Source organism: Grammomys surdaster, unplaced genomic scaffold, assembly GCF_004785775.1.
Source record: "Grammomys surdaster isolate TR1022 unplaced genomic scaffold, NIH_TR_1.0 543, whole genome shotgun sequence".
Classification (NCBI taxonomy): Eukaryota; Metazoa; Chordata; class Mammalia; order Rodentia; family Muridae; genus Grammomys; species Grammomys surdaster.
Genome location: NW_021604962.1, coordinates 1061382 through 1088786, shown reverse-complemented (window position 1 = coordinate 1088786; position 27405 = coordinate 1061382). Strand labels below are relative to the sequence as shown.

Genomic DNA, 27405 nt, shown 5'->3' with positions numbered 1-27405 from the left:
AACTGATCATGGGGTTCTCAATGGAGGAGTTAGAGTGAAGACTGAAGGAGCTGAAAGGGTTTGTGGCACCATGAGGAGAGCAACAATACCAACCAACCACAGCTCCCAGGGTCTAAACCACCAGCCTGGGAGCACTTAGGGGGGGATCCAGGGCTTCAGCTGAATATGTAAAAGTGGAGGGCCCTGCTGGGCATAGGTGGAAGAAGAGAACCTTGACCTCATGAAGGCTGGATGCCCCAGGGGGTGGGAGTTTTGAGGGTGGGGAGGTGGGAGTGGGGGGGTGTAGATAGAGGTTACATCCACAGAGAAGAAGGAGGAGGGGCGAGGGGATTGGGGGTTCCGAGGGGGTGGTGGGGGATGGGGTAAGGGGACAACATAGGAAATGTAAATAAATCATCCAATAAAAAAAAAAGAAAAAAAAATTATACTGCTAAAGAATACAAGAAAGAGCACAGAGGAACCGGATGATTTTCAACAACTTCATCACCCCTATAGCAAAAATAACTAAAAACCACAACCCAGACTTTAACATTATCTTTGGCCTATAAGGAACCAGCACATTTTTTGATGACTATCATCTCAGTAATGTACGTTATTGCATAATATGTTCTTGTGCGACTTTACGCATGGTATTCTGTTTGTCATTATAGCTTTCGGAGGTTGAGAACAACTCATTAGCCTCAGGGGAACTTGTCCAGACTGGTGCTGGCCCGTAGAAATAGAGCTAGAACCACGTATAATTTCAAATTTGACAGTACCTATATTACACACACACGCACACAGACACACAACACACATACACACACACAGGTGTGAAAATTACTTTCTACATTATACTTAATACCAGTAAAATATTTTCATTTCAAATACATAGCAAATATAAGGAACTATTTATAAGTCAATTACGTTTTTTTTATTGTACTGTGTTGGAAACCTAGTGTGCTTTATACACTTAAAGCACATTTCAGTTTGGATCATTCACATTTCAAATGATTAGAAGCCACATGACATCACAAAGGGCAAAGGTCACAGAATGTAAAGTCTGGACTCTACTACAGGCGGTAGCAGCCAGTCGAGTCTGAGTCATGGTATTACCATTCTGCACACAGTCCTTCAAATGCCTCCATATCATGGTTGGAATACTTCCTCAAGTCTTAGAGACTGAATGTGGTACAGCCCTGCCTCCCTGTCTGGATTTGCTTGACTGCCAGTTTGCCTGTCTTTCTGCCTCTGCCCCAGGCTTGCCCCTGAGCCAAATTAATTCTCCTCAGGGTCAAGACACTTCCTGTTCCTTTAACCTGAATTTCATCTTTTCAAGTCACAAATCTGTGAGTCTTTTTGGTTTTCCTGTGATGCTGTCTTAGGATGGCTTTCCTCTCCATCCACTTTTCATCTACTCTGCTTTCTTACGGTTCATTGCCTCAAGCGTTGGCACTACACACACATTTTAAAGTTTTCTCACTGAGAGCTCCTTCCTATGTGAGAATCTTCTGAGGTCAAGAGCTTTGATTTGGATTGCCATCGGTTGGATCAGCCCCCCCACCACGCCACCACCAGTGCACAGTAGGGCTGCTGAATGAGTAAGCCAGTTGTGTTATTTGGGACAAATCATTTGCAAGATGGGTGCAAAGTTCAGACATTTGTGGTCTGGAGTCAGATGCCAGCTGCTCAGCCTTATTCCTATGAGCTGAGCTCCGCCCCACTCTGTCTGCTTATCTAAAAATGTGGCTATTAATAACAACATCCATTTCATGAAAGTAGCATTAGTGAGCGGATTAAATGAGATGAAGTATATAATACCTGGTTCTCAAGAGTTTTGTGAGAAAACGTGTTGTTATTACCTGGGATTCCAGTGACTGCGTTCATACTCAGCCACCCCAGTGCTCAGGCTGTTCCTAAAAGCCATGTCTTCTTGCCTTTCCTACCTACACTGGCTCCCTGCTGGACATCCCATGTCCCTTAAAGACTCCCTTCCTAGCTCCCCAACTCCTAGGCGGCCTGTCACCTCTCCCCCTTGCAAGCTCTCTTCCTCTTCCTTCTATGTTCCTTCCGGGTTGGCCTTGGAAGTTGAACTCTTTCTAAGCCCTGCCACCCACCCATTTTTCCATTTTGTCAAAAATAATATCAAACTTCACATTTTTGTGTGAGGAATTTAGTGGTATCAAATATCATAAAGTGCAATTATCATCATCTACTTTCATAACTCTTCACTCTGTAAAATTCAAACTCTATACCCGTTAAATATCTTCTCCAGAGCTCTCTCCTCCTAGACCCGGGCAGCCATAGCTGCACTATTTGTCTTTTTTATTTTGATTACTCTGAGGACCTCATATGTGGAATTAAATAGTATTTGTCTGTTTCCCGACTTGTTTATTTTACTTACCATAATATCCAGTACGGCTCACATTTTAGGACATATCAGCTTTCCTCCTTTATTAGCTGAATAATATCCCATTATGTGTGTGTACCATCCTTTGTAGAAAGTACTTCTGAGATTATGGAGTATATGGATATCTCATTGGGCCTCTGTTTTCAATTCTAGATAATAAGATTTGTAGACATTAATTTCTATTTACACGACTCTCTGGTCAATCTCATCTGCCTCTAGAACTTCAGTTGCCATTTTTCTTTACTAAACATTAAAATAAAAATATAATTTTCCCAATTCCATTCTTTCTCTTTGTTCCCTCCCATGTACCATTCCCTACTCTCTCTTAAAATCGGATTTCCTGGTCCTCTGGCTTTTACAGTCTTTTGGCCTTTTGTTTTGGAAGGGTCCCCAAGCCTTAGGTATGGGAGTTGCATTGCAGACGTTCCTATGGGAACTAAGTACCACCAAGTCATGTTTTCTGCATTTTGACCAGTCACATCTGTCTGTGTGTTGCAAAGAGAAGTTTCATTGAGTAATGAGAGCTCCTATAATTAGTGGTTATACAGTAGATATTAAGAATGCATTTAGACCTTGTGCTACTTTAGTGAAGTGGTGGTAGTAGGTTCTCTTGTAAGATCCATGACCTCACCAGTCCCAAGTGGTTGGCTAGGTTTCTAGCACCAGGTCTAACTTGCTTCCTGTTGAATGGACCTTAAGTCCAATTAGAAAGCTGCTGGTTACTGCCAAGATATAAGTGTTACTATTGTACCTTTAGGGTTGTTGTGCCATGCTGGTCATCATTGTAGTTCACAGGCATTACAGTTGGGTAGGACTATTGGATGCTGTCCGCCCTTTGAAGCTTGCATAGCGCCTTCAGTTGCTGTGAAAGCTAGGTGGAACCTTTCAAGTCTGACCCAGCATAGTGTCTCTGGGTCTTGTGTCCAAAGTGTCTTGAGCAATAGGGACTTACTTTCAGTCTCCAGGAGGGAACCAAGTACAGCAGCATCAGCCTATATTGTTTTGGGAGTGTTGCACTCACTTCCCAGACCAACAACTGGAAAGGTGGTTTCTCATGCCTGGTATTGAGAGTTTTGTTAGACAGTCTATGGTGGCCATTTCTCATGCTAATTTCGAATATGTATCTTTAGCCTTGTTTTCTCATTGGAGCTCCAGATTTGTATTTGTGATGGCCTTGGATACCCAGCTCTAAAATCATTTCCTCCAGACAACACCCTTTCAGTATAATCTCTGGTCTAAACAAATGGCATTGTCCAACGCAGAAAACACAGTGTAAATCTTGAGTCCCTCTCTTCTATCCCAGATTCCAAATAATCACAAATCTCCTTTCTGTAACCCTGCTACAACACCTGAAATCAAGCCGGCTGTAACTTCGTGCCCATATTCCAGGCTCCTGGCAACTAACTGCCTCCCTCCATACATACACTTCAGCATCTAGTTTTCTCTCCCTTCAGTTCTTTGTAGTATACTAGAATCATTTTAAGAAAATGCAAGTTCGATTTGCTATCAGATGATAGCAGTGTTTGGACTTCCGAGGAAACGAGATGCTTCTGAGTCCCATCAGCACCACATTAGTTGTGGGTGAAGTAAACACACACCACAAACACACAAAGAGAAGTTCTAACATATGCCTCTCATACCAGCTGTCTGCCATTTCTTATCCTTTAACTACCTAGAGACAATCATTTCCAACTTTCTACCTGATTCCTTTGGCGTATTTCCACATTCCTAACATCCATTTTGCTATTTTTTAAATCAGAGACTCAATTCTAGAATTTAAGATTTAGCTTATTTTCATTACATTATGTGGTACCTATGTACCTACATAATCTCCCATTCCTCACCCTCCTAATCACTGGTTCTTAATTGTATTCCACTCATTGGTTACACTGATATGCCTCTGTACATTTTATTCCCATTTGAGCCACAGCATATACTATCCTAAGATGACTTCTCTTTGCCTTTTATATTTTCTTTTTCTGTAGCTGTCTTTTTTTTTCTCCCTTGTAATTTGTCTTTTATGAAGAAGAGGCTGGCTCCAGATTTGTTTGAATATGGATAGCTTTCACTCCCTGTGCCTCCCACCGCCACATATCTGGACGACAAACATAAAAGAGCTGTGGAGGCCTTGCTTCTAAGAACCAGTGTGGATTTAAAATTGGATTCTAACCCATGGTGAGAGAATTCCCCATCTTGACCTTTTGACCACAGTTAAAAACAGACACCTCAGCCCAGGGGTTCCCTTCATGTTAGAACTGGAGAGCATTCACTGCTGGGAACAAGTATGGGACCTAAATATATTCAATTCATATTGACTGCTGAATCCATTGGGTTACCTAAGTAAAGTCCCGAGTGGGTAGTTATGCCCACCTCTGGGTGAATGGATCAAAACAGCTTTCTGGTTCTTGCCAATATGTCTCCAGCCTGTCCTCACCTCCAGCACTGTAAATCCTCCTAGACACGTTTTAAACATTTGTCACTCTATCACTACTATATTTTCTTGATAAGCTTTCTCCTCAGGTCATCTACACTGCTCTGGTCCTTGCCCAGTGTCTTCCAGTGCTATGGACCTGGGTTCTCTTGTATCTGTCTCAGCCTTTCTGGTACATCAGAACCCCGTTTTGGGGTTCAATTTCTCTTGGTTGAACAATTCTGTTAACAGCTTCATCAGAAGTGGGTCTGGGAGGTGACTTTGGTCACCTTTAATGTATAAAAACAGGTTTATTATTATTTTTATTTTCTGATGAGTAATTCGTCTAGATGGGCTTCTAAATTAACAATCATCCCCTTGTATTCCTTTCTGTGTTTTGTGCTGCTGCAGCTGAGAAGTCTAAAGCCACTGTGTACCCAGTTCTACTTCGAATCTTGTGTTTGTGTTTTGAAAGCGTTGGAATCTCCTTTGTCTGTGTGGTTCTGTGGTTTCATAATGATGTGTCTCAGTGGAGGATTATTTTCATGCATTGTCTTAGAACTCAATAGGCCCTTTCACTTTGTAAAGTTATGTCCTGTCATTCCAGGAAATTTTCTTGACTTGTTTCTTTGATAATTTCCTCCTTCTGCTTTCCTTTTGTTTTCTTTCTGGGACTCCCATTATTCAGAATCTGGATTTCCTGGACGAGACTGCGCTTTGCTTGTGGTTTATTCTCTTCAGTTTTCTAATGCCTCAGTCTTGCTTTGATTGTGGAAGGCTTTTTTCCCATTACTTATATTTTACATCTTCAACTGAATTATTTTTTTAAACTGAAAAATTTAATATACAAGAGTTGGCTTTTACCTTTTGGTCATCAGAATTTATAGCAAAACTTAAAAAGACATAGTATTCATGTCTTTAGTGGGTATAATAATATTTTGGCAGCTTTAAATCTCTGAAGATAGCAGTAGTAGTATTGTATTTTTCCTCCTGCATAATCTTTACTGTTTTCTAGTTGATTTTCTACAGTTTGTTTGTTTTGACCTCTGTCTTTCTTACTAGGACACTTTAGTGTCTTAAGATCCATTAATGCCTGCTAATATCCAGGAGGGAGCAAACAAAATGTACAAGGATACCTGACTGATGTAGCTGAGTCTGCCATGGTATACACTGTAGAACCACCTATTGGCCAGGACCATGGGAGATAAGCAAGAAAGACAGGTAGGGTCCTCAGTTGTCACTTACAACTCTCAATCGGATCTTCCTCAGCCTTGTAAGGGGCTAGCACAAGCCTCTCCTCCTTTGAGACTGATAATTCAGTTACTATGCAGATTTATTGTGTCTTTTAGCTTCCAAAATCATGTTGCTGATTTACCTTTTAGCCCTTGGGAGGCATAACCAGGGAGATTCACCACAGTCTAAGGCCAGCCTGGTCTACATAGTAAGCTCTGTACATGCCATGGAGGCTATACGACATCTTGTCTATTAAAATAAAGCAAAATACAATAAATAAATCTAGTCACTGTATAGTTTTAATGAGTTTTCAAAGGAATGTGTAATAGCATGCATGCAGTCTGATATTTCTAGTAAGAACTAAAGAATATGCAACCTTTACTACCTGACTAGCAAGTGCTTTCAACTGTGGGAGAATGCTGCAGAAGAAGGTTCTGTGAAAGCCATTTTGCACCAAGCATTAAAAATGTCTGCATCTTGATGTTGTCTTGGAGTTCCCGTTCTTCAGGACTGTGAGAAATAGATTCATACTATGTATAGATGACATACTTTATCATGGTTTTAATGTAGCTCAAACAGACTGAAACTCAATAACGTTTTACCTGATGTCTCTGTTTCTAGTGATTTTTTTATTTCCACTGTTACCTCTAGGTTTGCATAATGAAGACTTTTGTAATGCTTCTATAACTTCTATTATTAATATCTGACTAGTTTTAAGTGATCAGTTTGATCTCTATGGGTCTTAATTTTCTTACCTGCAGAACTGAATAATAAAATATACTTCAGAGAGTGTTTGTGAGGTTAGGGGCAGTGCCTTAGCGTGCCTAACATGTCGTGATGTAACTTAAAAACATTCATTTCATTTATAAACACCAATCTGAGTACAGAGGAACCTCTTTCCAAAGTCACTTGTGTTTCAGTATCACATTCATTTCCCACACATGGGAAGAGCAACATACAGTGTTAGAACTTAGAAATTTTGATCCATTTGTTAAATTTTTTAAGTGTGACTAGTTCCTTGAATTCTCCTGTTATTCTCTATAGAAAGTACAACTGCATTTCAGGTACAGGAAAGACATGCATCATGCTACAAAGATGCTTATTCAAAACTCCTTTTGGAAAGTGAAAGTGTCTCAGTCTAAGACTGGAGCATACGTGATGACCTTGGACGCTTTCTCATGCCATCTTTAGGTCCATTTCTATGTGTTACATAGGGATAATAATGACTCTTAGAGTAGGATAGAGAATGATTAAGATTAAAATAAAATGAGTCCATCAGTCCAAGCCATGGCTGTTACTTTAGTTACATTACAGTACTTGAGTTACATTGTAAAGTTACCAGTAGTAAGTCAGTACAGTTTGTGTATGTGACATGTGGGATGACATCATCACTGATTAGTTTGTAGATACCTCCTCTGGCTTGTAAAAGGCATGTGAATGAGGTCAACCTGCCATGCATCGTGAAAGGAAACCTAGGATGTAGCTGATAGGAAAGCTCCAGTTTTTAATTGCTCCTAACATGACTTGTCTCGACAGATTAAGGTTTAAGGCTTAAGGTTTTAGTTTTCGGAGGCAGTACCACTTTCCAATCCATGTCCAGAGTTCAGTTATATGATTGGCTACTGCAACTTTGTTTTGATGGATGTAATATGAAACACTGAAGCTGATGACATTCATAAATGAGGACTTTTATCTAATGGTGAATCTGTATCACACACACACACACACACACACACACACACACACACGGGACATCAAAGGATATGATTAAACACGTATCTTTGTTAGAAACAGTGGTAGCTATTTTCTCATACAAATTTCTTTCAGATAAATTATTTTGACAATGAAAATCAGGACTAATATGGTAAATTTTAATCTTTAAATACATTTTAATAGGATAGAGGAATATTCCTAGTCCTTAACATGTGCTTTGACTTGGGAAATTTATTGCTTTCAAACCTATTCTGAGCTAATTTATACATAACGTTACTTAGATGCTTTTACAACTTCTTTGTTCTCTGGCTAGCTATCTGCAAGTATCATTTTACTTTGGTCACAGTGATTCTTCAAATACAGGATGAAAAAACTCAGGACTGCCTATAAAGTCATTAGGCAAAGGTAGTTCTTATTTCTGGATAAACCTGGAAGTTTGTGTCAGCAAAGAGTGATTTCTGAAAACATAAAAAGAATCCAAATAAGGAGTGGGCATCTGATGGAGGAAGGACAGAGAAAGAGGAGAAGCCTCCTTTGACAGGAGTATATCTACACTAGTTCTTGCAATGCTCCATCTTCCTCCCCTCTCTGGTTTCAAGGTTCTCTTTATCATAAGACAAACAAGCAACAAGCAAAGACAAAGATAAAGAAAGAAAAAGGAAGAAAGGAAGAAAGGAAGGAAGGAAGGAAGGAAGGAAGGAAGGAAGGAAGGAAGGAAAGGAACTTTGATGAACCAGTTCTATCCATCAGCAGGAATACAAGAAACAGCTGTAAGGTTAAATTAAGCCCTTTGAATTAGGTGTACCAATTTCAGTGATGACTCATAAAAAAAGTTATACAAACTACCTAAACCCTGTGCTCCTTCATTTCCTGGATGCTTTCAGAAATGAATGATGCTTGATCCCAAGAATCATGAACTAGATCAACATTTCAGAGTTCTTGGAGAATATTTAATTCCAAGCATTTCCACCACTTCAGTAATTATGCTGATTGGATGTCACTCTTTAAACTTTGATTATTTTCTGCAAGTTCATGTCAGTGACTATATCTATTTTTCTAGCTTCATCACCTTTGTCCTTGGCTTCCTTGTTTCATGGATTTCTCTCCCCTGACTATCTTTGCTGTCTAGTTGAGCAGCAGTGAGACTGCTTCTGATGGTTCTTTGATCCTAATCAAACCCTGCAGCCCCTGCTTATTGGGATTAGGACTGCTTCTCTTCACAGCTACTGGCAAGACATTAGCACTTTCTTCCTATGCAGAAAGGATCTGTGATAAGACCCACAATATTTTCTTTTGTTATTCTTTAATCCTTTTTTTACTGTCCAGCCTTTATCCCCCTCCTGGTCTGCCCTCATCCCATACCCATGTCTCCAAGAGGATGTCCCCACCCCCTCATCACCACACCAGCAGACCTCCTCACTCCCTGGGGCCTCAAGTCTCTCGAGGGTTAGGTGCATCTTCTCTCACTGAGGCCAGACCTGGCAGTCCTCTGCTGTATACGTGTCAGGGACCTCATATCAGCTGGTGTATGCTGCCTGATTGGAAGACCTACAATATTTTCTAACAAATGCACAGTTGACATTAAAACACATGTAATTTTTGTCAATGGACCTTTGCCTTATTTATCTATAAAGTATTCTTTGTACCTTGTATATCAACCTTCCTGTATCAAGGGTTTGTCAGCCTTTACTATGTAAGCTGAGTGTGGGGTAATGTCACCTTTACATTTTTGTAGCTAAGGATGACACCTGAGCTTATCCAGCTTAAACCTTTATTTCTATAGATAAGGAAGTAGACACATTGCTCATCTAAGGCTCCACAACACATATTGATGGAGTAGGATGAAAAATCATGGATCCCGGGTTAACAGCCAACTTCTTTGGGCCTAACACACTTGTACTGGTGAATCTGGTTGCGTCAGCACTTGCCAGTTAGGCTGAAGATAAGCGTATGTCCTTGTCTTCAGATGATGCGCGAGCGCGCACACACACACACACACATGCACACTTTATTTAATTTCATTTTATGTGCATTGGTGTGAGAGTGTCAGATCCCTTGGAACTGGAGGTACAGACAGTTATGAACTGCCATGTGGGTGCTGGGATTGAACCTGGGTCCTTTGGAAGAGCAGACAGTGCTCCTAACTTCTGAGCCATCTCTGCAGGCCCAGTGTTGCACTTTTTATTTCGGCCACCTCCAACTATAACCTTGTGAAGCAGAAGTGGAGAAGAGGGTTGGCAGAGATCCATGCTCTCACTGGAGATACATATGCAGTGCGGATGCTGCTGTTATCTTTGTGCCTCTAAACAAGAGGTTACTTCTTAGAGACAGCAGTCCATTCTTCACTCTTTGATAAGCAATTAATTCTCTGTGAAACATGTACTGTTTTTTTTCCAGGTTAGGGTCTTGTGGAATTCATAAGACAAGATAAAGGTGAATACGAGAAATTATTTTCAAAGAGTTGGATCCTTTTGGCCAGTGAAACAGCTCAGTGAGCAGAGCCACTTTCAGGCAGGCCCACAACCTGAGTTCAATCCTTGGATCTCATAAGATAGCACTCCAGAACCAAGGAGCCAAGTCTTGAGAGTTGTCCTCTGACCTTCACATGTGAGTGTGCATGGACATGTGTGTGTGCGTACACACACACACACACACACACACACACACACGTTGAACCCTTAAACAGAAGTACACATATCTCAAAACCATGAAGTTAATTTCCTTCTCTATTTTGTAGGCTTATTGTATAACTTGCTGGTATGATATATATCCAAGGAAGGACACAGACAAGCATGGAGCAGAAAGCTGGTTATTCACAATTGTCAAGGTTTATTGTCTGCCACTGGATGCAGGTTTCATCTGCCAGAGGTACTGTTCTACTTTAGTGGAGAGGGCCGAAAGAGTAAAGTCAAGCCAGAAAAGGGAAATTAATATCCATTATATTGTAAGTTAGTATTTTTGGAATATAAAATTAATACATTTTGGGAGTAAAATACTCAGATTCTACTTTCAAGTATAAAGTGTAAGGATGAAGTTGTGTCTCATCTAGTATATTCTCCTAAATATATATTGTATATTTTGCCACAGCTCAATATTAAATATGGTTTTCCCTACTAACCCTAGTTATAGCGACACAAGTTCCTGTTATTTAAAAAATGGTTACAAACAAGAGATTTGTATGCATAGATGGTAACTTGGCTTTTTAAAGATTAAAAAATGAGAAACATCAGGAGGTAAAGATCTCTCTCTCTCCCTCTCTCTCTCTCTCTCTCTCTCTCTCTCTCTCACACACACACACATACACACACACACACACATGCAGGAACATGTGCACGTACACAAAGCATGGGAGGGCACTCACTACTGAACCGTTTCCAAACGGATAACCACAGACACATAGCGCTCTAAGGTTTTATCATTGACTACTTTTTCAGCTTTGTTAACTGGAAGAACCTATCAGTGTTTGGATCTCTGTCTGTCTCTCTCTCTTTGTGTGTGTGTTCAGTTATAACTGCTAATTTTCTAATCAGTCTGACCAAGTGGTACATGTCAAAACTTTTTTCCTGTAGGAGGCCACAGTTGGTGCTTTCTGTAATTACTGAGATATGGCTGTCAGGATCCAACATCCCTGCGTTTACATTGCCTTGACTTTGCTCATGAATTCCTGGCTCTCTCTTCTGTTAGGGGCCTGGCTTGACTAGCTAGCTGCCTTTTTATCAGTGGCAATCTACCAAACCCTGTAATGTGCTCAGCTCAGGGCGGAACAAATCAGTGTTCTACCTCACAATTTAAGGAAGGCAGGGGGCTAGTTTTTGTTTTAAGATAAAAATCTTTTGACAAAACACAAACTCCCCAAAACTTCCTTTAAACCAAAAAGCATTGTCACATCCACAAAAGCTCCTATTACTTACACAGCCTGATGACTCAAGATCACTAACGTTTCTATTCATAAGGACTTTGCTGGCCCATAATCAGTACACCAGGCCTTCCCCCATCTTCCTTCACCCTCCCCTGGGAGACTGACGTTTGGAGTACCTCATTTATTAGAAAAAAGACTGTGTTTCTGCCGGAACTGTTTGTCCCGGGGCTTTAAAAAAAGTCGCCCTTAAGATCCTTTTCAAGTTCATTGACTGAAGTGGGGAAAGTAGGTGACAATAGGTTGTAAGTTTACTGATGACCAGAGTATCCCACTGAGGAATCATTTACAATGACGTTCCTGTTCCTGTCACCCAGAGACAGGGCTGAGGCAAAATGCAGGAGCCCTGCTTTCTGGAAGTTCCAAGGGGAACATTTTCAGCTTTTGCACTGTACCCCAAAAATGGGGCCTCTCCTGCCCTTTGGAGCACCCACTTTCCCTGTAAATTAAAACCAACCACCTCATTCCAGAAAGTCTACTAAACCTGAATGAGTCCCCGAGGCATCGCGCCGGACACTCCCCAACCTTTCCCTGTCGGGGGCCAACACGGACCACACCGCACCGCACCGGGTGGACTGGGTCGGCCCGGAGCGCAGCGCGGCGTCAGTCTGTCCGCCCGTCTGTCCCTTTGCCCGCGGGCTGCGGTCCCGGAGCGCGCGGGAGGAGCGCGACCGCGGCGAGCGGAGCGCGGGCGGCCGGGAGGGGGCGCCGCCCGGGCGCGGCGGGTCCGGGAGGGCGGCGGAGGCCTCGGAGTCGGAGTCGGAGCGCGGCGCGGGGTCGCGTCAGGGTCCCGGGCGCTAGGCCTCCGGCGAGGGCGGTCGCGGGGCTCCGTGCAGCACCGCCCCTGGGGTTGGGGAACTTGTCCCGCTCGCCTCGCCCGCAGCCGCCTGCGCCTCCTCGGCCGCGCTACCTCAGTCTCTGGCCGCGGCCGCGCGGCTCTCGCTTACAAAGGAGGGAAAATGCGGCGGGCGGCGGCGCAGCGCGGGGGCCCCCGGGCGGCGGGGATCGCGGCCGCCCCCGGCACCACGTAAGACGCCCCCGCGCGCCCAGCCTCGGCCCAGGCCCGAGCCCCGCAGCCAGGCGAGCGCTGCGCGTCGCCCGCGGCCCGCGAGGAGGCGGAGGAGCAGGACGAGGCGCCGCCTTCCCCGCGCCGCGCGCCCTCGCCCGCCGTTGTCTGCGCTGCGCTGCGCTGGACCAGTTTCGCGAAGTTGCCCGGGCCCCGCGCCGCCCAGATGTGCGACCTCATTGAACCGCAGCCGGCCGAGAAGATCGGCAAGATGAAGAAGTTGAGGAGAACTTTGTCCGAGAGTTTCAGCCGCATCGGTGAGTGTGGTCCACTGCCCCCCGTGTCCTGCGGGCGATCCCCGGGCTCGCTCTCTCGGTCCCCGCGCCCCCTCCGTGCTCAGGGCACCAACCAGGCAGCTGCCACCTCGGGGTGAGCTGCGGACCAGGGATGGAGGAGGACGTCGCTGAGGACTCCGGACTAAGGCTGGGACCAGCTGGAGGGCCACTCCTCTCCCCCCAGGATCTGGGCTTCATTCGTGGACTGTCTTAAGCCTCCAATTTGAGTTCCTCCTCCCTGCCAATAGTATCTTTGGCGCCCGCAGTGGACTGGAGAGGGGACACCGGGTCCCCACAGCCATCGGGGCTCTGTGGCCACCCAGGTTACTTAAAGAGCGTTGTTTTAAAGTGTTTAGCCAATAATTTAGCTTTGGGAATTGTAGAAACGTTGACATGTGCCTGATGTTGTTTAACGTACTCAACCTAAAGGAAGTGGGACAGATACCTTGGGACCTTTTGTTCCGTACTTCGGGTCCTATAAATGGAGATTTGGGTGTTCAGTTTGTAGGTCTCTGAACCTTCCAGCTGCTGTGGTGAAATGTGAGCTGTGAAGTTGTGGGGACATTTGCGAATAAGTCTCCTGAACTTGCTCCATTTGTGCAGTACAGAGGCTATTGTCTTCTTAAGAAAAAAAAATCAACCAACTTAACAGAGAATAAAGAAACAGCAATAACAAAAAACCATCAAGGGATGTTTAGGATACTTAAAGAATGAATCTGTGTTATAGGCTACAGCGAGATAATAGCTGTGTCATGTGGATTGGGTTTGTTAATCTTGAGTATTGGTGACAGAAAGTGCCTGTTAACCTGGAGGCATAGCTGCTACCTAAACTTTGGTCCTTAACTTTCTTTGATACAGGTACCTGCATAAAGCAAGGGATTCCTATAAGCCCCAAACCAATCCATCAGAGTGTCCAAACATACCTTCTGGCATTTTGTTCACCTGTTATGTTAATGAAAGTTAATTAATTAATCATAAGCTAATTCCTTAAAATAAAACCCTGATGTGCCAGAGAGTGTCAGCAGTCTGTTTCATAGTTCATTGTTCATACATGCAAACTGTCTTCAAGAAAACATGGATAAATGTTTAGTCAAGCTTATTATTATTGCTATTATTATTATTGCCAATTCTGTTTGACAGTTTGCTTTTCCTGAGAGCACTGTAAGTTCTGTGCAGAAGCCATATTAATCGTGCCTTTACTTATTACATGTATGGAATGTAAACAGGCCCACTTCTCTGAGTTAGGCATGTGAATATGGAGTCCTACATTCAAGTGTAGTTTGAAGCCAAGAGGAGTGTGAGAGTGAGGTGAGGAGTCTGTGCATTATTAACAGGGATGTTTCAGGACTGGACCCAAAACACCACCCAGGCGGGTTCTGGAGTCCATTAGGGCCTGTTCTAAAGCACATTAGCTAGATATTTACTAATGCTAATGATGCCATTGGAGTCCCTCCAGTTTTGTGTTAAATAATTCATTGCAGTTGCGTCTCAGTAAGAAACCAAGGGCATTAATATAAAAATCCTGTATGTTTAAATAATTTTAGAGTTTGATGGCCAATCAGTAATATTTGGGTTAACTGCAATGTTGGCAGATAGATATTATAGTTAATTGGGCTTCCTAGGTTACTGAGATTTAGTGATGTGAAAGCACCTTTTGGAGTCCAGCGCTCCTCACAAATGCCTTGTGTGATTATGTGGCTTTTACATCCACTCTTTATGAAACAGTACAGCTCAGTAAAGAAAGCTCATCATTTCTTTATTGAGAGACGACTCAGAAGAGCGGATCTTACTGTGGTATATTGTGAAAGAAAATTGTGACATTTTAAAGTGATTTTTGTCGTGTGTGCACCAAACCCAGGATATTTATTAGAAAGGGCACTACTGAAAAACATACCTTCTCTACTTTCCGGCACATTTAGAGGCAGTGAACTCAGTTTGATGACTGAAGGGTTTTTTATTTTTTATTTTTTTTGGATTGAGAGGTAACACAATGAGAAATTTTTCTATGGGTTCATATAGTTCATAAGCAAGGAATGTGGTCTGTGGTTTTTCTTTTTTGGCACTTGGCGAAGTGATGACACAGTGTCTTGTGTGGCATGCAATGAAGACTCAATAACTGTTTGCATTGTGTTGTCATTATTAGGGATCAGATCATAGTGACATGACTGTATTATAGGTAGAGAGCAAGAGAAGGAGAAGTGGCTACAGACTTGTAGTGTAGCATCCTGAAAACATGGTAGGTTTGGATTTGGACAGTTCTGGGCCTGGCCTTCTGTTTTCCTTGTGTCTTGGGCAACCAGTAATTCACTTAATCTCCCCAATTATACAACTATATGCAGGTGAGGATGCGTACGTTTAAGTGAGACATAATAACAATGTCTGATACATCGTCTTTCACACGACAAGGATCAGTACCAGAAGCTTGTGTTAGTCCTGATTTTTGTTTGCTTTTTTTTTTTTCATTGAGAGATCAAAGGATAAATGGTTTATTCCCATCAAACAACCCAACATTACCATGTATCCCATTACCTAGTCTAAGAGGGCCTTTGACATATACATACTGGCTTTATTTTCTTTTTCTTAGCACTATTCAGATGTAGCTTTGTTAGATGGTGAAATGTCCGATATCATTGTTCAGCCATAAGAAACCACCGATCATTTACCTAGAAAATGATGACAGTTCATGCATGCATGTGTTCTGTAATCAATGGTTGTCTTGAGCAGTGATTCTGAGTACAAAAAGTAGGACTGTTTAATTTGTTATACATCATAGACCATGCTGACTTTGTCAACATCAACCCCAAACATAACTGATCTGAGATTGCTGCGTAAGGTCAAATGGAACACATTGGGTTTCAAGCCACAGGGCTCTGATTTATGACGTCTGCCAGGGAGTGACTACAATAGAGCCGTAGCTCTTTTATAAGATGAGTGTAATTGAATTCTAAAGTCAAGCATCCATTTCCACAGTGACTGTTTCTGGTTTCCTGCTCAATAGCTCAGTGTGGTCACCCGTTTAGGATGCTGGTCTTGTCTTATAGCTGGTTCCCTCCCCTTACCGACTTAAAACTTCTAGGCTAACTAAGGTAAACAGGAAGTTAATTGGTAGGTAGGTTAAATGTGCCCACCCGTTTCTTGCCCCTGTGTCTTTTTTGACTTTACAGGCAGGCTTATGCAGATGGAGACCCTCAAGTATCTGTGTGAACTGACATTCCTTCACACCTGGAGGGAGTCTTTCCTAGAGAAAGGAAGTTTAAGCTTGATACTTGAGATGAGCCCATGTATGTGATTTGCTTAAAGGATGTGGTTGGTGAAAAGAGGAAGATGTGATTAAGGTGAATTTCTGTGGGTTTCTTGCTCTCTGCCGGGGGGTGTGCGTTTCTAGATTGTCATCAGTGAGCCATTCTGTGAAGAAAGATACATGTAAAGTGTAGTGTTCAGGTGTACAGTTTAACTAATGTGCCATATTCTTTCCCAAAGCAGCTATAAACGGTTTTAATTTGGGCGGTGGGTGGAGCTGAGTGAGGAGAGCTTGCCCAGTGTATGTGAGGCCCTGAACTCTGTGCTAGCAACAGGGGGAGGGGAAAGGGGAAGAAGAGGAGGTGGGTATTATGGTAATGGGACTTGAGTTTATGGTTCTTACATTAAAAATAGATACAGATTTCATTTGCCAGAACCTTAGTGTACATTAAAATATGATGTTCTCTCTCTTTGCCACTGAGGTAGGACTCATTAATGCCTCATGTAACCATATGCCTTCTGGTACTAGATACTGTCCTCGCACCAGGAGTTAGTTCGAGATATGGGTGGAACACAGCCTAGTGAGTGGGCATTGCCAGTGTAAATTGCAGATTTCATAGTGAAGATTAGTAGTGAACTTGCCATTGGAGGACAAGCGGGATCTCTTCGGTGAGTCACTAGGAAGCCTTTGGGAACTGTGGCTGAACTGAGGACCAGATAGGCTCGCTGATCATATTCAACGACTTAATATCTATCCTTTTGTTAATTCAGAGTAGCACAATCTGGTTGTTGTCCCACGACATCCTCGAGGACAATTGTGGTTTTACATTTACATAAATGATTAATGACAATCAGGGAACATAATCAATAACAAGATGTCATGTGCATGTTTAGGTCAGAGTTTATTCATCAGTGACCTGATAGCTATCTGGCAAGGACACCTTTAATTGGTTTTTGTTATGCTATCAACTGCTTTTTTAGGGCAAGGTGTGCAATATTTAGAAGAAACCATGTCAGATGTCAATCTAACAGTGAAAGGTATCTATCGAGCCATATACTTTTTGGCCCAAATATGTTCTTCCTGTGGTATACAGGACCTGACAGTGTCATCCTGCAGCAGAGATCGTCTGCCTTTCTTTATTGCTTAGCAAATGCTCCTAGAATATCTTTCTTTATCCCCCCACTCCCTTTCTGACTAATCTCAGATCCACCCATTAGAGTTAGGATGATGAGAAAATGACAGAATTAAGAAGACAATTAAGAATGGGCCAGTGTGAATATTTGACCCCCCCCCCATTCATTTCTCAATGTCATTCCACGTTTTCAGCCCCCCAGTGGGTCAGCAGAAACTGTAGTACACCTTGGCTTAAGAAAACACACCTCTAAAGTTCCAGCTGTTTTGTAATGACCACATTAGATAAAATACTTTTAAAAGTTTGTCTTCTGAGTCACAAGCTTTGCAAGACTGACCATGGCGGCTCTTCATTTACACTTGGTGATTGACAGATAAAGCTGCAATTACGGCTCATATATATGCTACTTTGTATTTGAAGTCAATGCTATTCTAATATATATATATATATATATATATATATATATATATATATATTAATTAAAGGTGGAGAAATTTGTTTGTATTATTATGTCACCAATGTTTTATAATGGCCATGCCAGGCAGCATATTATCTAAAAGACACACTGGTGTTGACTGGGCTTGAGAGTTTCTAGATTAGAAGTTAAAATTCTAGTGAAAATGAATCAGTAGGAATCAGCTAGGATCTTCTCTTTCCTTCAGGTTTAGCATAAATTAACAGCTCTGTAGTAACAAGGTGCATGCAAGGTTTGAGGAGCAGTTGCTGAAGCTGGGACAAGGACTGCCTTTTCATTTCCATTCAGGACGACCTGTTCTGTCGTGAAGAAAGTGGCCAGTCTGTTATGGATCAGAGTCTTAGGGTAAAAGGGGAAGACTATAAACCAAATGGTAAGTGTTTTAGCTTCTCAGGCAGCCTGCACCCTGTTAGCCCACCACCCCAGCTACATACTTTTGGACTTTTTAAAATGAGAAATTTATAATCTGAAGAAGACAAAAGTTTTTCAAGATTGCTAGAAAGCCAGGCATGGTAGTGAAAGTCTGTCAACCCAGAATTTGGGAAGCTGAAGCAGGAGGATTACTGCTAGTTCTAGGCCAGACTGGGTTAAAGAGTAAGACCTTATCTTAAAATACCACATCACATACTGTGATATCACACCTCACCATACCACACCACACCACACCATACCTTACCATACCTTACCACACCACACCACACCTCACCACACCACACCACACCACACCACACCACACCTTACCACACCATACCACACCACACCTTACCACACCACACCACACCATACCTTACCACACCACACCTCACCACACCACACCACACCACACCACACCACACCACACCTCACCACACATCACATGGCTAGAGTATATAAATTTTTACTCAGGAGTTTCTGCTTAGGCTCTTTAATTTCTCAGGACCCAATTTCCGGAAAATTTGCTTTTCATTGCTTTTACCAGAGCAAAACCTTTCAAGCAATAGATACCCACACCTTTCCATCCAGGCTAGGACTATATAGAACAGGACTGTAAACGCCTATGCAGGATTTTCTAGATTTGAAATATTTCTGCAACTGGTAGTTTCAGATTAGTTAACATTTTGTGCCTCTTCCTTACTTTGAAATATTATAAGTAACTGGGATTTAGTGAACAGATAATTGACAACTACAAGTAACATTCTTTTATTTTTCTTTAGATTGAGATAAAATTCCATTTTTAAGGCTAAGTGTATTTAAGATAAATCTGAGGTATTTGTTAGTTCCTATGAAACATTTTGAATGTGTTCTTTTTTTCTTTGGAAACAATTGACTATAAAATTCATTATGTTAAGTGTTTGAGTTAGATCTCTTATTCTACACAATGCTTACTTGATAATGCATGGTCTTTTATTAGCATGCTTAAAGTTTAGTTAGTACTAAACTATCACTTAGACACTATGTAGAATGTTTGCCATCCTAACAAGTGGCTTGGGAGGTCCCCAAACCACACAGAAGAACATACCAGGTGTTTGAGAGGAAATTTGTTTGCCATTACTTTGTGTTCCTTTTCTACTTCCATTAAAACATGCTCTGCTGAAGGAGACGTGAAAGCCACCCATGCTTTTCTTCCTTGTTTTCCAGAATGCTTCATTTACATATTTATGGAAAGCATTTCACAGGGAAACATGCTGTGCTGTTCTCGCTCTCATTTGCAGTTTTTGTATTTTGTATCAGCATCCTTATTCAGGTTGGGGTACAGTTTTACTTTCTGAGATGAAAACACTGTTGTGCTCCCCCTTTCTGTTTTCTAGAACTTAGATCCTCAGTGTCTTTCGGATGTTCCCAGTAACTGTTATCTTTCTCATTTTCTTTTCTAGCGCTGAAGAAAGACGACACCACCTTTGATGAGGTAGGCTAAGTTTCTTCTTCCAACACAAAGGCATATTTATTTACTGTTAAGTAGAGTCCATAGGTGCTGACTTGGTGCTTAGAAACAGAAAACGATAAAACAAAAACAAACCCCCAAAGCTTAAGAAACAAGTAAGAAAAAACCCTCACAAGAAACGAGAAATAGTATTTGTTTATTTAGTTACTCCTGTTAGCCTCCAGTCTCAATAGTCATTTAACTGAGTTTTGTAGTAATCATCAGAGTTGTGTCTTTGAATCAATAAACAAAAGACACATGCCCGCCTTTGTGTTGTTGTCTTCTTGCTGACAGCTGTGCTTGGGAAGCCCACTGTGATGCGCATGTGTCGGGCAAGTCCAGAGCTGTTGATAAGTTGGACAGGAAGGCTCCTTGCCAGACCTTGATGAATCAGGTGTGATGTGTTGACGTCACAGATTGTCTGCAAGGCTCCCAAAGGAGAAGGTGACTTTTTTCTGTTCCAGTTTCTCTATTCTTTGTGGATCAGATGAGTCTCTGTTTACTTGCTACAAAGTAGTGAAAAAAAAAAAAAAGCCGAAGTTCGTATGAAACAAAGGATTCTGAGTGCAACTTTAACATTGTACTTCCCCGAGATTCTGTTACTGTTTTGAGGGTGTTACAGAGTGTTTTGTTGTAACTGATGTGTTTATAAAAAGATAAAGAGATTTAGAATATGTTCTGTGGGTGTGTGGTGAGGTAGAATGCTAGCAGTAACCATCTAAAGCCAGTCATGGGTGGATGCTCTGAACCCGCCCTGTGTGCACAGTATATGAAGTTATATGTAAACAGAGATGTTTCTATACTTTGTGCTTACCCCACAGCCTAATGAATGCATAGAATAGTAGGCTTTAATTGTTTAACGCTCTTAGATTCCATGATAAATGCTACCACCCTCCCTCTGCTGCAGCAGGGAAAGGGCACATGTGTTCCTGGAATGTGCTTGCCCTGTCTCACAGGGAGGGCCCTTCAGGGCAAGCCTGCAGGCTGGGATTTCTGGATGGGGCTAGTGCCATTTGGCTCTCATGGTCTGCTGCTTCATCCTAGCACCTGTTCCCACTTTGTGGTCCAAGCTCTGTAGAGCTGTGTCACTGGACTCCCAGGCAACGTTCTCAGACAGCGTTCCTATAATATCCTCCTAAAGTTAATTCCTCCACTCCTTTCCCATCCTTAGTAGGTAATAATGGGATTTCCTCCAAACCTGCCCTTCTGGAATTTCTACTGTTTCATTACAGAGATAATCTGCTTTCAAGAGAGTATTTTTTTTTTTCAGGAGAAATCAGAGTCAGAATATTGGACACCTTTTCTCTCCAAAAATCTTCCCTATAATTATGGAAGTAATTCAACCCTACATAAAGAGAGACTTAAAGAAAAGGAGAAGATAAAACTCTTCAATTGTGTTATCCAGATATACTCACTGTTGATTAGTCTCGCTTCTTTCTCCAAGTTTTAAAGCCATAGCTCATTATTATAGCACTTTTTTTCTGTAAGGCATGGTGTACTTCTCCATGTCTTCATGGGCTTCTCCTAGTCATTGTAAGGAATTAGGAAACAAAGCAAAGCAAAGCAAAGCAAAACAAACAAAAAGCCACTTCTTTGTGTGTTCACCATTGTATGTATGTTGGTCTATCTCATAGCTGTAGGTACAATTGTCTAACCATACACGTACAGCTGAGGCCGGAGTAAAGAGCATGTAAGCCTGTCACGCTGCCAACTACTCCTGACCTTACTTCTAAAAGCTCTGTGGAATCAGAGGTCTGCAGTTTGCCATTTGAAGCAAAATCGTCACCAGCTCACACAGAATTTTCTTTCTTCCATAGGATAGAGATCTTTTTAATCAATATTTTAAATCAGAAAGTCGGCCAATGCCTGAGCTAGAAGAATGGCGGACAGCATCATTTCCTCATCCCAGCGTGCCATAGATGAGCACGTTAAGATGCAGAGGCCCAGAGTAATTCTCAGCTAGTTAAGGAAAGCGGCAGGTCGGGATCTGGGGAGTGGCTGCAGTGCGGGCCTGCCTGGGGGTAAATGCCAAGGCATCTATCAGCCCTTGAGCAACTGTGACTCGGTCCACAGGTCTGCAAAGTGTTAGTTCCTTCCTTTTAGGTGACTGGAGTAGATGAAGTAAATCAGTATATACAGAGGCTTTAGAATACTACCTCGAACACTGGAAGTGGCAGAGTTTGTATCACCCTCCATGGCTGTCACCAACACTGCCTTCACTGCTCCGTCTTCTCCAGTTGGAAGAGTTACAAGGATCATGGAAGGGTTCAATCAGAAAACAAGGCTATAGAGGAGATTCCATTTCAAATATCTGTCTAACATTTCATGTAAGGCTTCGTGTAATGATCTGTGTATTGAGATGGTGAAAATGTTATCTAAAATCCACCTTTTAAAAAATCCTCCAGAAGGAGATGCCACATTCGCTGTTGTTACCCTTGGCCACAGTGCGTGTGGTTAACATTCAGTAATTGTCTGTAAAATATGAGCAACTGTCTGCTTGGGGAGCAGAGAGCGAGGAGCTGAGAGAAGGCAGCATGGCTTCTCATTTGCCACTTCTTAGCTATTTGGACACATTATTGACGTTCTCAGTCTTGGTTTTCTCATTTATAAGTCAACCAGTTAGACTGCTTTTCTAGATGCTTTGGGCTCTAGCGTAGGATTATAAGTGGCACGGTTAGCTCACATAAGAGTGAAATCTTACCAGGATCTCAGAGGAGCACTAGATGTGTGTCTATATAAATGGGAAGTAACAGCTTTTTGAGGATCATTTTCAGATTGACTTAGTAGAAGTTTTCTTGACTCTGCGTCTTTTTTTTCTTTTTGACAATTCCTCTCCTAGTGTTGGAATCTGCTCTCTATAGTCTTGGAATTCACTTGAGACTGTAATCTTGCAGCTTGAGGGCTGGGTCAGTTTCTTAGCTATGTAACAAGGTGTGGCAGCTCTCTCTTTACTCCAGTTTATGAGCTTCGGGCTCCTTATCACAGGGACCCGTCAGGAGATGTCTGCACTGGAGTGTGGGTGCTGCTCCTTGATTTGCTTGAGGATTTCTTTCAGGTGTGTGTAGATGTTTGACTTTGACCGGAGGAGGAAGAAAAAAGATGCATTAGTTATTTACTCTTTGATTGTAATGCTCTGCTGATTTTTAAAACAGCATGAAACTGTATTCAGAAACTATTGAAAGTAGATCTCGTGTTTGTGTGTGTGTGTGTGTGTATCTGTCTGTCTGCATATGTGTGTATATGTGTCTGTCTGTTCATGTGTATGCGTGTATCTGTGTGTGTGTGTGTGTCTGTGTGTCTCTCTGTGTGTGTTTACAAATAACCAGTTTGAAGTTAAGTATTGAAGCCTTCAGATATTTACAGTGATAGGTAGTGAATGTTGCTGAATCCCCTCATGGTTGGAGACAGGAAATTTTAAGGACCATTGGTAGCCCTTCATTCATTGTGTATTTATTGGGACAATGACTTAAATGATAGCCACTTTATCATCTGTGGATTGAATCTAAAAGGTTTGGATGGACTAATCAGTTTTAGGATTTCCCAAAAATGTTCTTACCAGATTTAAACTTACTTCCACAACCAACTGAAGTTTGGATAGGTAAATGCTGGCAGAACAAACCTACTAGATAGAAGGTAAAAGAAACCTGGTTTCTTCCAAAATTGTTCTTACTGGTCATGGTGGTAACACTGTGATGACCTCTCCCCTCAGTGCCTGAGATTCTGTAGAACTTCCTGAATGTCTCTGTGGCCACATTCTTCCTTATGTAGTAAACCTACACCATGCCTTTATGCTGAATATCAGTTTTTTATGGTTTCTTTTGAATAATTATGATGCCTGATATACAAACAAAGAGAAAATACAGTTATCCAGCGATGTAAAACTACCACATACAAAGTCTTACAAATGTTAGAGACAAAGGCCCCAGTAAATGAGAATGCGTCCACATAGAAAAGATTGAAAACCTGATGTTTCAGCAACCCACGAGTTGCCATTGATTAAATGAGAACTTAAATTGTATAGTCTGTTTTGTGCTGTTTTTTAAAAAAGAAAAAGCCCAGATGAGGAACAAAATATTGACAGTCCTTGGCTTTTTGGTGAGAAGTGTAAAACCTTTAGTGTTTGAAATAAATCTTTGAAATGTCAAGGGTTTCAGTTGAATGTAGTATGCAAATCTAGGTAACTCAGCGCTTTTTTTTATGGTGTTTTTTTTTTAAAGCCTCCTAATATATGAGCTTTCTTTGCGTGTTTGCTGTTGTCATAGTTGCAACTCCCAAGGAGCACCCAGGACTCATTTGGTATTTTCCACCTATTTAACTCTTGAAGTCTTAGAGAAATATAAACAATGTATACATAAAATGTCTTCATTAAAAAAAGAACACTTACCTGTGAGAACTCAGGAGTATATTTTAGAAGCCAACTTACATTACATATTTACTTGCAGATAGGGGGACAGTGTACCCCTGTTTAGCTTCCAGTCTAGAGCATGACCTCTGCTACTCAGATGATGATGTAAAACTTGAGACAGGAAGAGCATCAGTGATTGATGTTATGAGGTCACCAGGCTAGGGACAGGGATGTTGCTGGATCCTGATTTCCAGTCACTGTGACTGTGTCTCTCATTGGTGTGTGTGGGTATATACATGGTCTCCAGCAGTAGTCCACACGCAGGGTTTTCTTACTTCTGGAGCTCCAACCCACCTCCCCCCATCCAAAAGGGAAGTGGTCCAGTCTTCCCTTTTCATCTTCTGTTTTCTGCTGTTACCCCATGTGTTTCCCCCCATCCACTGCCCCGGCCCTGTACGTGGCCCTTCTTTCTTCTTAGGCTGGGCATCTCTCTTTCCCGCCAGTGCCCTCAGTGGTGTGCTCCTTGGCACGTCATATGTTATCTCCGTCAGCCTGGATTTTGACCTGTCGTCTTATCTTCTCACCTAGTCGCTGCCAGGAGCTGCTTGAGGAAATCTCTCTGCAAATAAATGTATCAGTTCCCGAGGTCGCTGCTACCTCGAGCAACTGGAGAGCCTTTCATCTATGTGGAGGTCACTGGCCAGAGTGCTACTGAACTGTGGCTCCTTGTCTCTAGAAGAAGGTTTTCTCTCTCCATATTCCTTTCCTAGGATTGTCTGAGTGGTGGGCTTCAACAACACACATTTCTGGAGATAAGAATGCGGAGAGAGAAGGACCTCTCCCCAGTTCCCTCTCCTTGGCTTGTAGATGCTGGCTTGCTTCTTCCTGTTTATTTATGTCATCTTCCTTGTGCTATGCCTCTCCCTCCCTCCCTCCCTCCCTCTCTCCCTCTCTCTCTCTCTCTCTCTCTCTCTCCCTCTCTCTCTCTCCTTCCCTCCCTCCCTTCCCCCTCTCTCCCTTTTTCCACAGAGATATTCTATGTAGCCAAGACTATCCCTGGGTTCAGGATCCTCCTCCCCCTTCATAGCAAGTGCTAGGATGATTTTTCCCTCTTTTATCAGAGCATCTTTCAGATAGAACCGGGATCTCTCCGTACTCCTGTAAAACCTCCTGTTAATTTAATTATATTTGCAACAATTCTTTTTCCTCATTCCTAAATAAGATCACTTCTGGGAGTATCAGAGTTAAAGCGTAGAGATGTGAGTTTTCGTGGACACCGATCAACCACCACACCCTGTCCTTTCTTAAGGTGCCCAGCCTCAGTAGCTTTCCACTCCCGTTCTACACATGCACCTTGTACACTAGGCTTCCCCTGACTCCAGACAGTTGTTCCTTTTTTCCTGTTCTAGCCACTTCCTCTTCCCTTTCCCTGACCCCCAACTCCCACTTTCCTCTTCTAGAACTGATTCCTTTCTATATTTCCGGGCGATCCCTTTTTCTAGCACGTTTGCCACAGGCTCTGCGCATGCTCGGCTCGCCCTCGTTTTCTTTTGTAACAGTGGCCTTCTGCCCTCTGAGATCATGTCTCATGCTCCCATTGAGTGTCTCGTCTGTCCCTTGCTTTTGGCTACCCTCTTATTATAGTCACACCAGAGTGTTTGACTCAGCTTCCTATTCCAAACTCTGCACTGAGGTATCCACGTGGCCATGTAGGTGTTTCTGCCCTTGTATCTACAGTCATCCTGGTCTTGGTGCACACAGAATATTAATAATTTCTGAGTTGCCCAAATCTACACTTTCTCTTGTCTTTAACTTAGAAACTGGCTTTTCCAGCTATGTAATTTTCTAGGGTATAATCAATTGTCTTCCTAAATTCTCCAGCACCCAATGCAAGCACTGGCTTGGCCCTTCTCCTTATGTCCTCTTGGTTCCCACCACTACTATGGACACACAGTTTCGACTTCTCTTGCCTGGCCTTGTGGTTGTCTTCTGTCTGGCTATCCTCCCTATGGCTTGCTTCCAGTTTCAACCTGATGAGATCTCCAATACAAATTACACTCTTCCATACTTCTGCCTTTAAAGGTCTTTGTCAGCTGGAAGTTCATTTTCCTGGTTTGACTTTCGAGGCTTTTCGCAGTCTATTGCATTTCTGCATTGCTGTGCCTGGCGGACATTTATTCACCATTCTGATGCCCTCATCATCACGGCCTCTGCTGCCTGTCAGTTCGGTGTTCTGTCACTGTCACCTGCTTTATCTCAGCTCCTCTTTGGTCTCATGACTTCATTGCTCCCTCACTCCTCCCTTCCCCAAATGTCTTTTAAGCCATGATCCTTCCCTACTTAGACTCATGCATCTAGAGCTTACGGATGTCTGTCTTGTGTCAGTCTCTGGTCGTGAGCTCAGCTTGATTCTCCGTCTAGTCAGACTCAGAGAGGTAAATATTGAGTTCTTTAGCAGGCGGCCTCTCATGGCGTCTTTCACTCCCATTCTATTTTATAGTAATATTCTGCATTATCTTGTTTGTTTTGCACTGTAGTCATTCTGCCTACCTTAGATGATCACAGTGTGCTGGTTGGTTTTGTGTCAGCTTGACACAAGCTAGGCTCACTGGAGAGGAGGCAACGCCCACTGAGAAAATGCCTCTGTAAGACTGGACTGCAGGCAGACCTATAGAGGATTTTCTTAATTCGTGATTATTGTGGGAGGGCCCAGCCCATTGTGGGTGTCATTCCTGGGACAGGGATCCTGGGTTCTGTAAGGAAGCAGGCTGAGCAAATCATGAGGAGCAAGGCAGTAAGCAGGACTCCTTCATGGCCTCTGCGTCAGCGCTTACCTCGAGCTGCTGCTCTTTAGTGTTCTTGCCCTGAATTCCTTCAGTGACAAACAGTGATGTGGAATCATAAACCAAATAAACCCTTTCCTCTACAAGTTCCTTTGGTCTTGAAGTTGTATCACAGCCATAGTAACGCCGACTAAGACACACAGAAACCTCTATAATATTGTTAATTAGAGCAGAGGCCATTATCATATTGTTAATTAGAGCAGAGGCCATTGTCTTTCAAGCTCATGGTCTTGCACAAGTTGAAAAGGATCCTCAAGTTTCCTCAGTTCTCCTGTTGGAACGTTAGTTTTAATTTTGCATGTCTAAAACTTGTCGTGATTTTTTTGTGATTTCTATTCTAAAAATGTTCGATCAGATTTGCCATCTCTCTAATTATGGTAGACATAATTACCATAATTATGTCTCGTCCGGGCCAGTGGCTGGAATGTCCGGGTAAGAGGCAGAGAAAAAGTACATGTCACAGAATG

The 27405-nt window shown here is 42.5% G+C and overlaps 1 protein-coding gene across 1 annotated transcript in view; it reads left to right on the top strand.

Moving 5' to 3' along the window:
- The first annotated feature begins 12860 nt into the window (after positions 1-12860).
- Cdk14 (cyclin dependent kinase 14) overlaps positions 12861-27405 on the top strand; it is a 472739-nt gene continuing 458194 nt past the window's right edge. The window contains exons 1-2 of the mRNA XM_028781762.1: positions 12861-12984; positions 19704-19735. Coding sequence (XP_028637595.1) covers positions 12894-12984; positions 19704-19735 — 123 coding nt within the window. The 5' untranslated portion in view covers positions 12861-12893. The remainder of the gene's footprint in view (positions 12985-19703; positions 19736-27405) is intronic.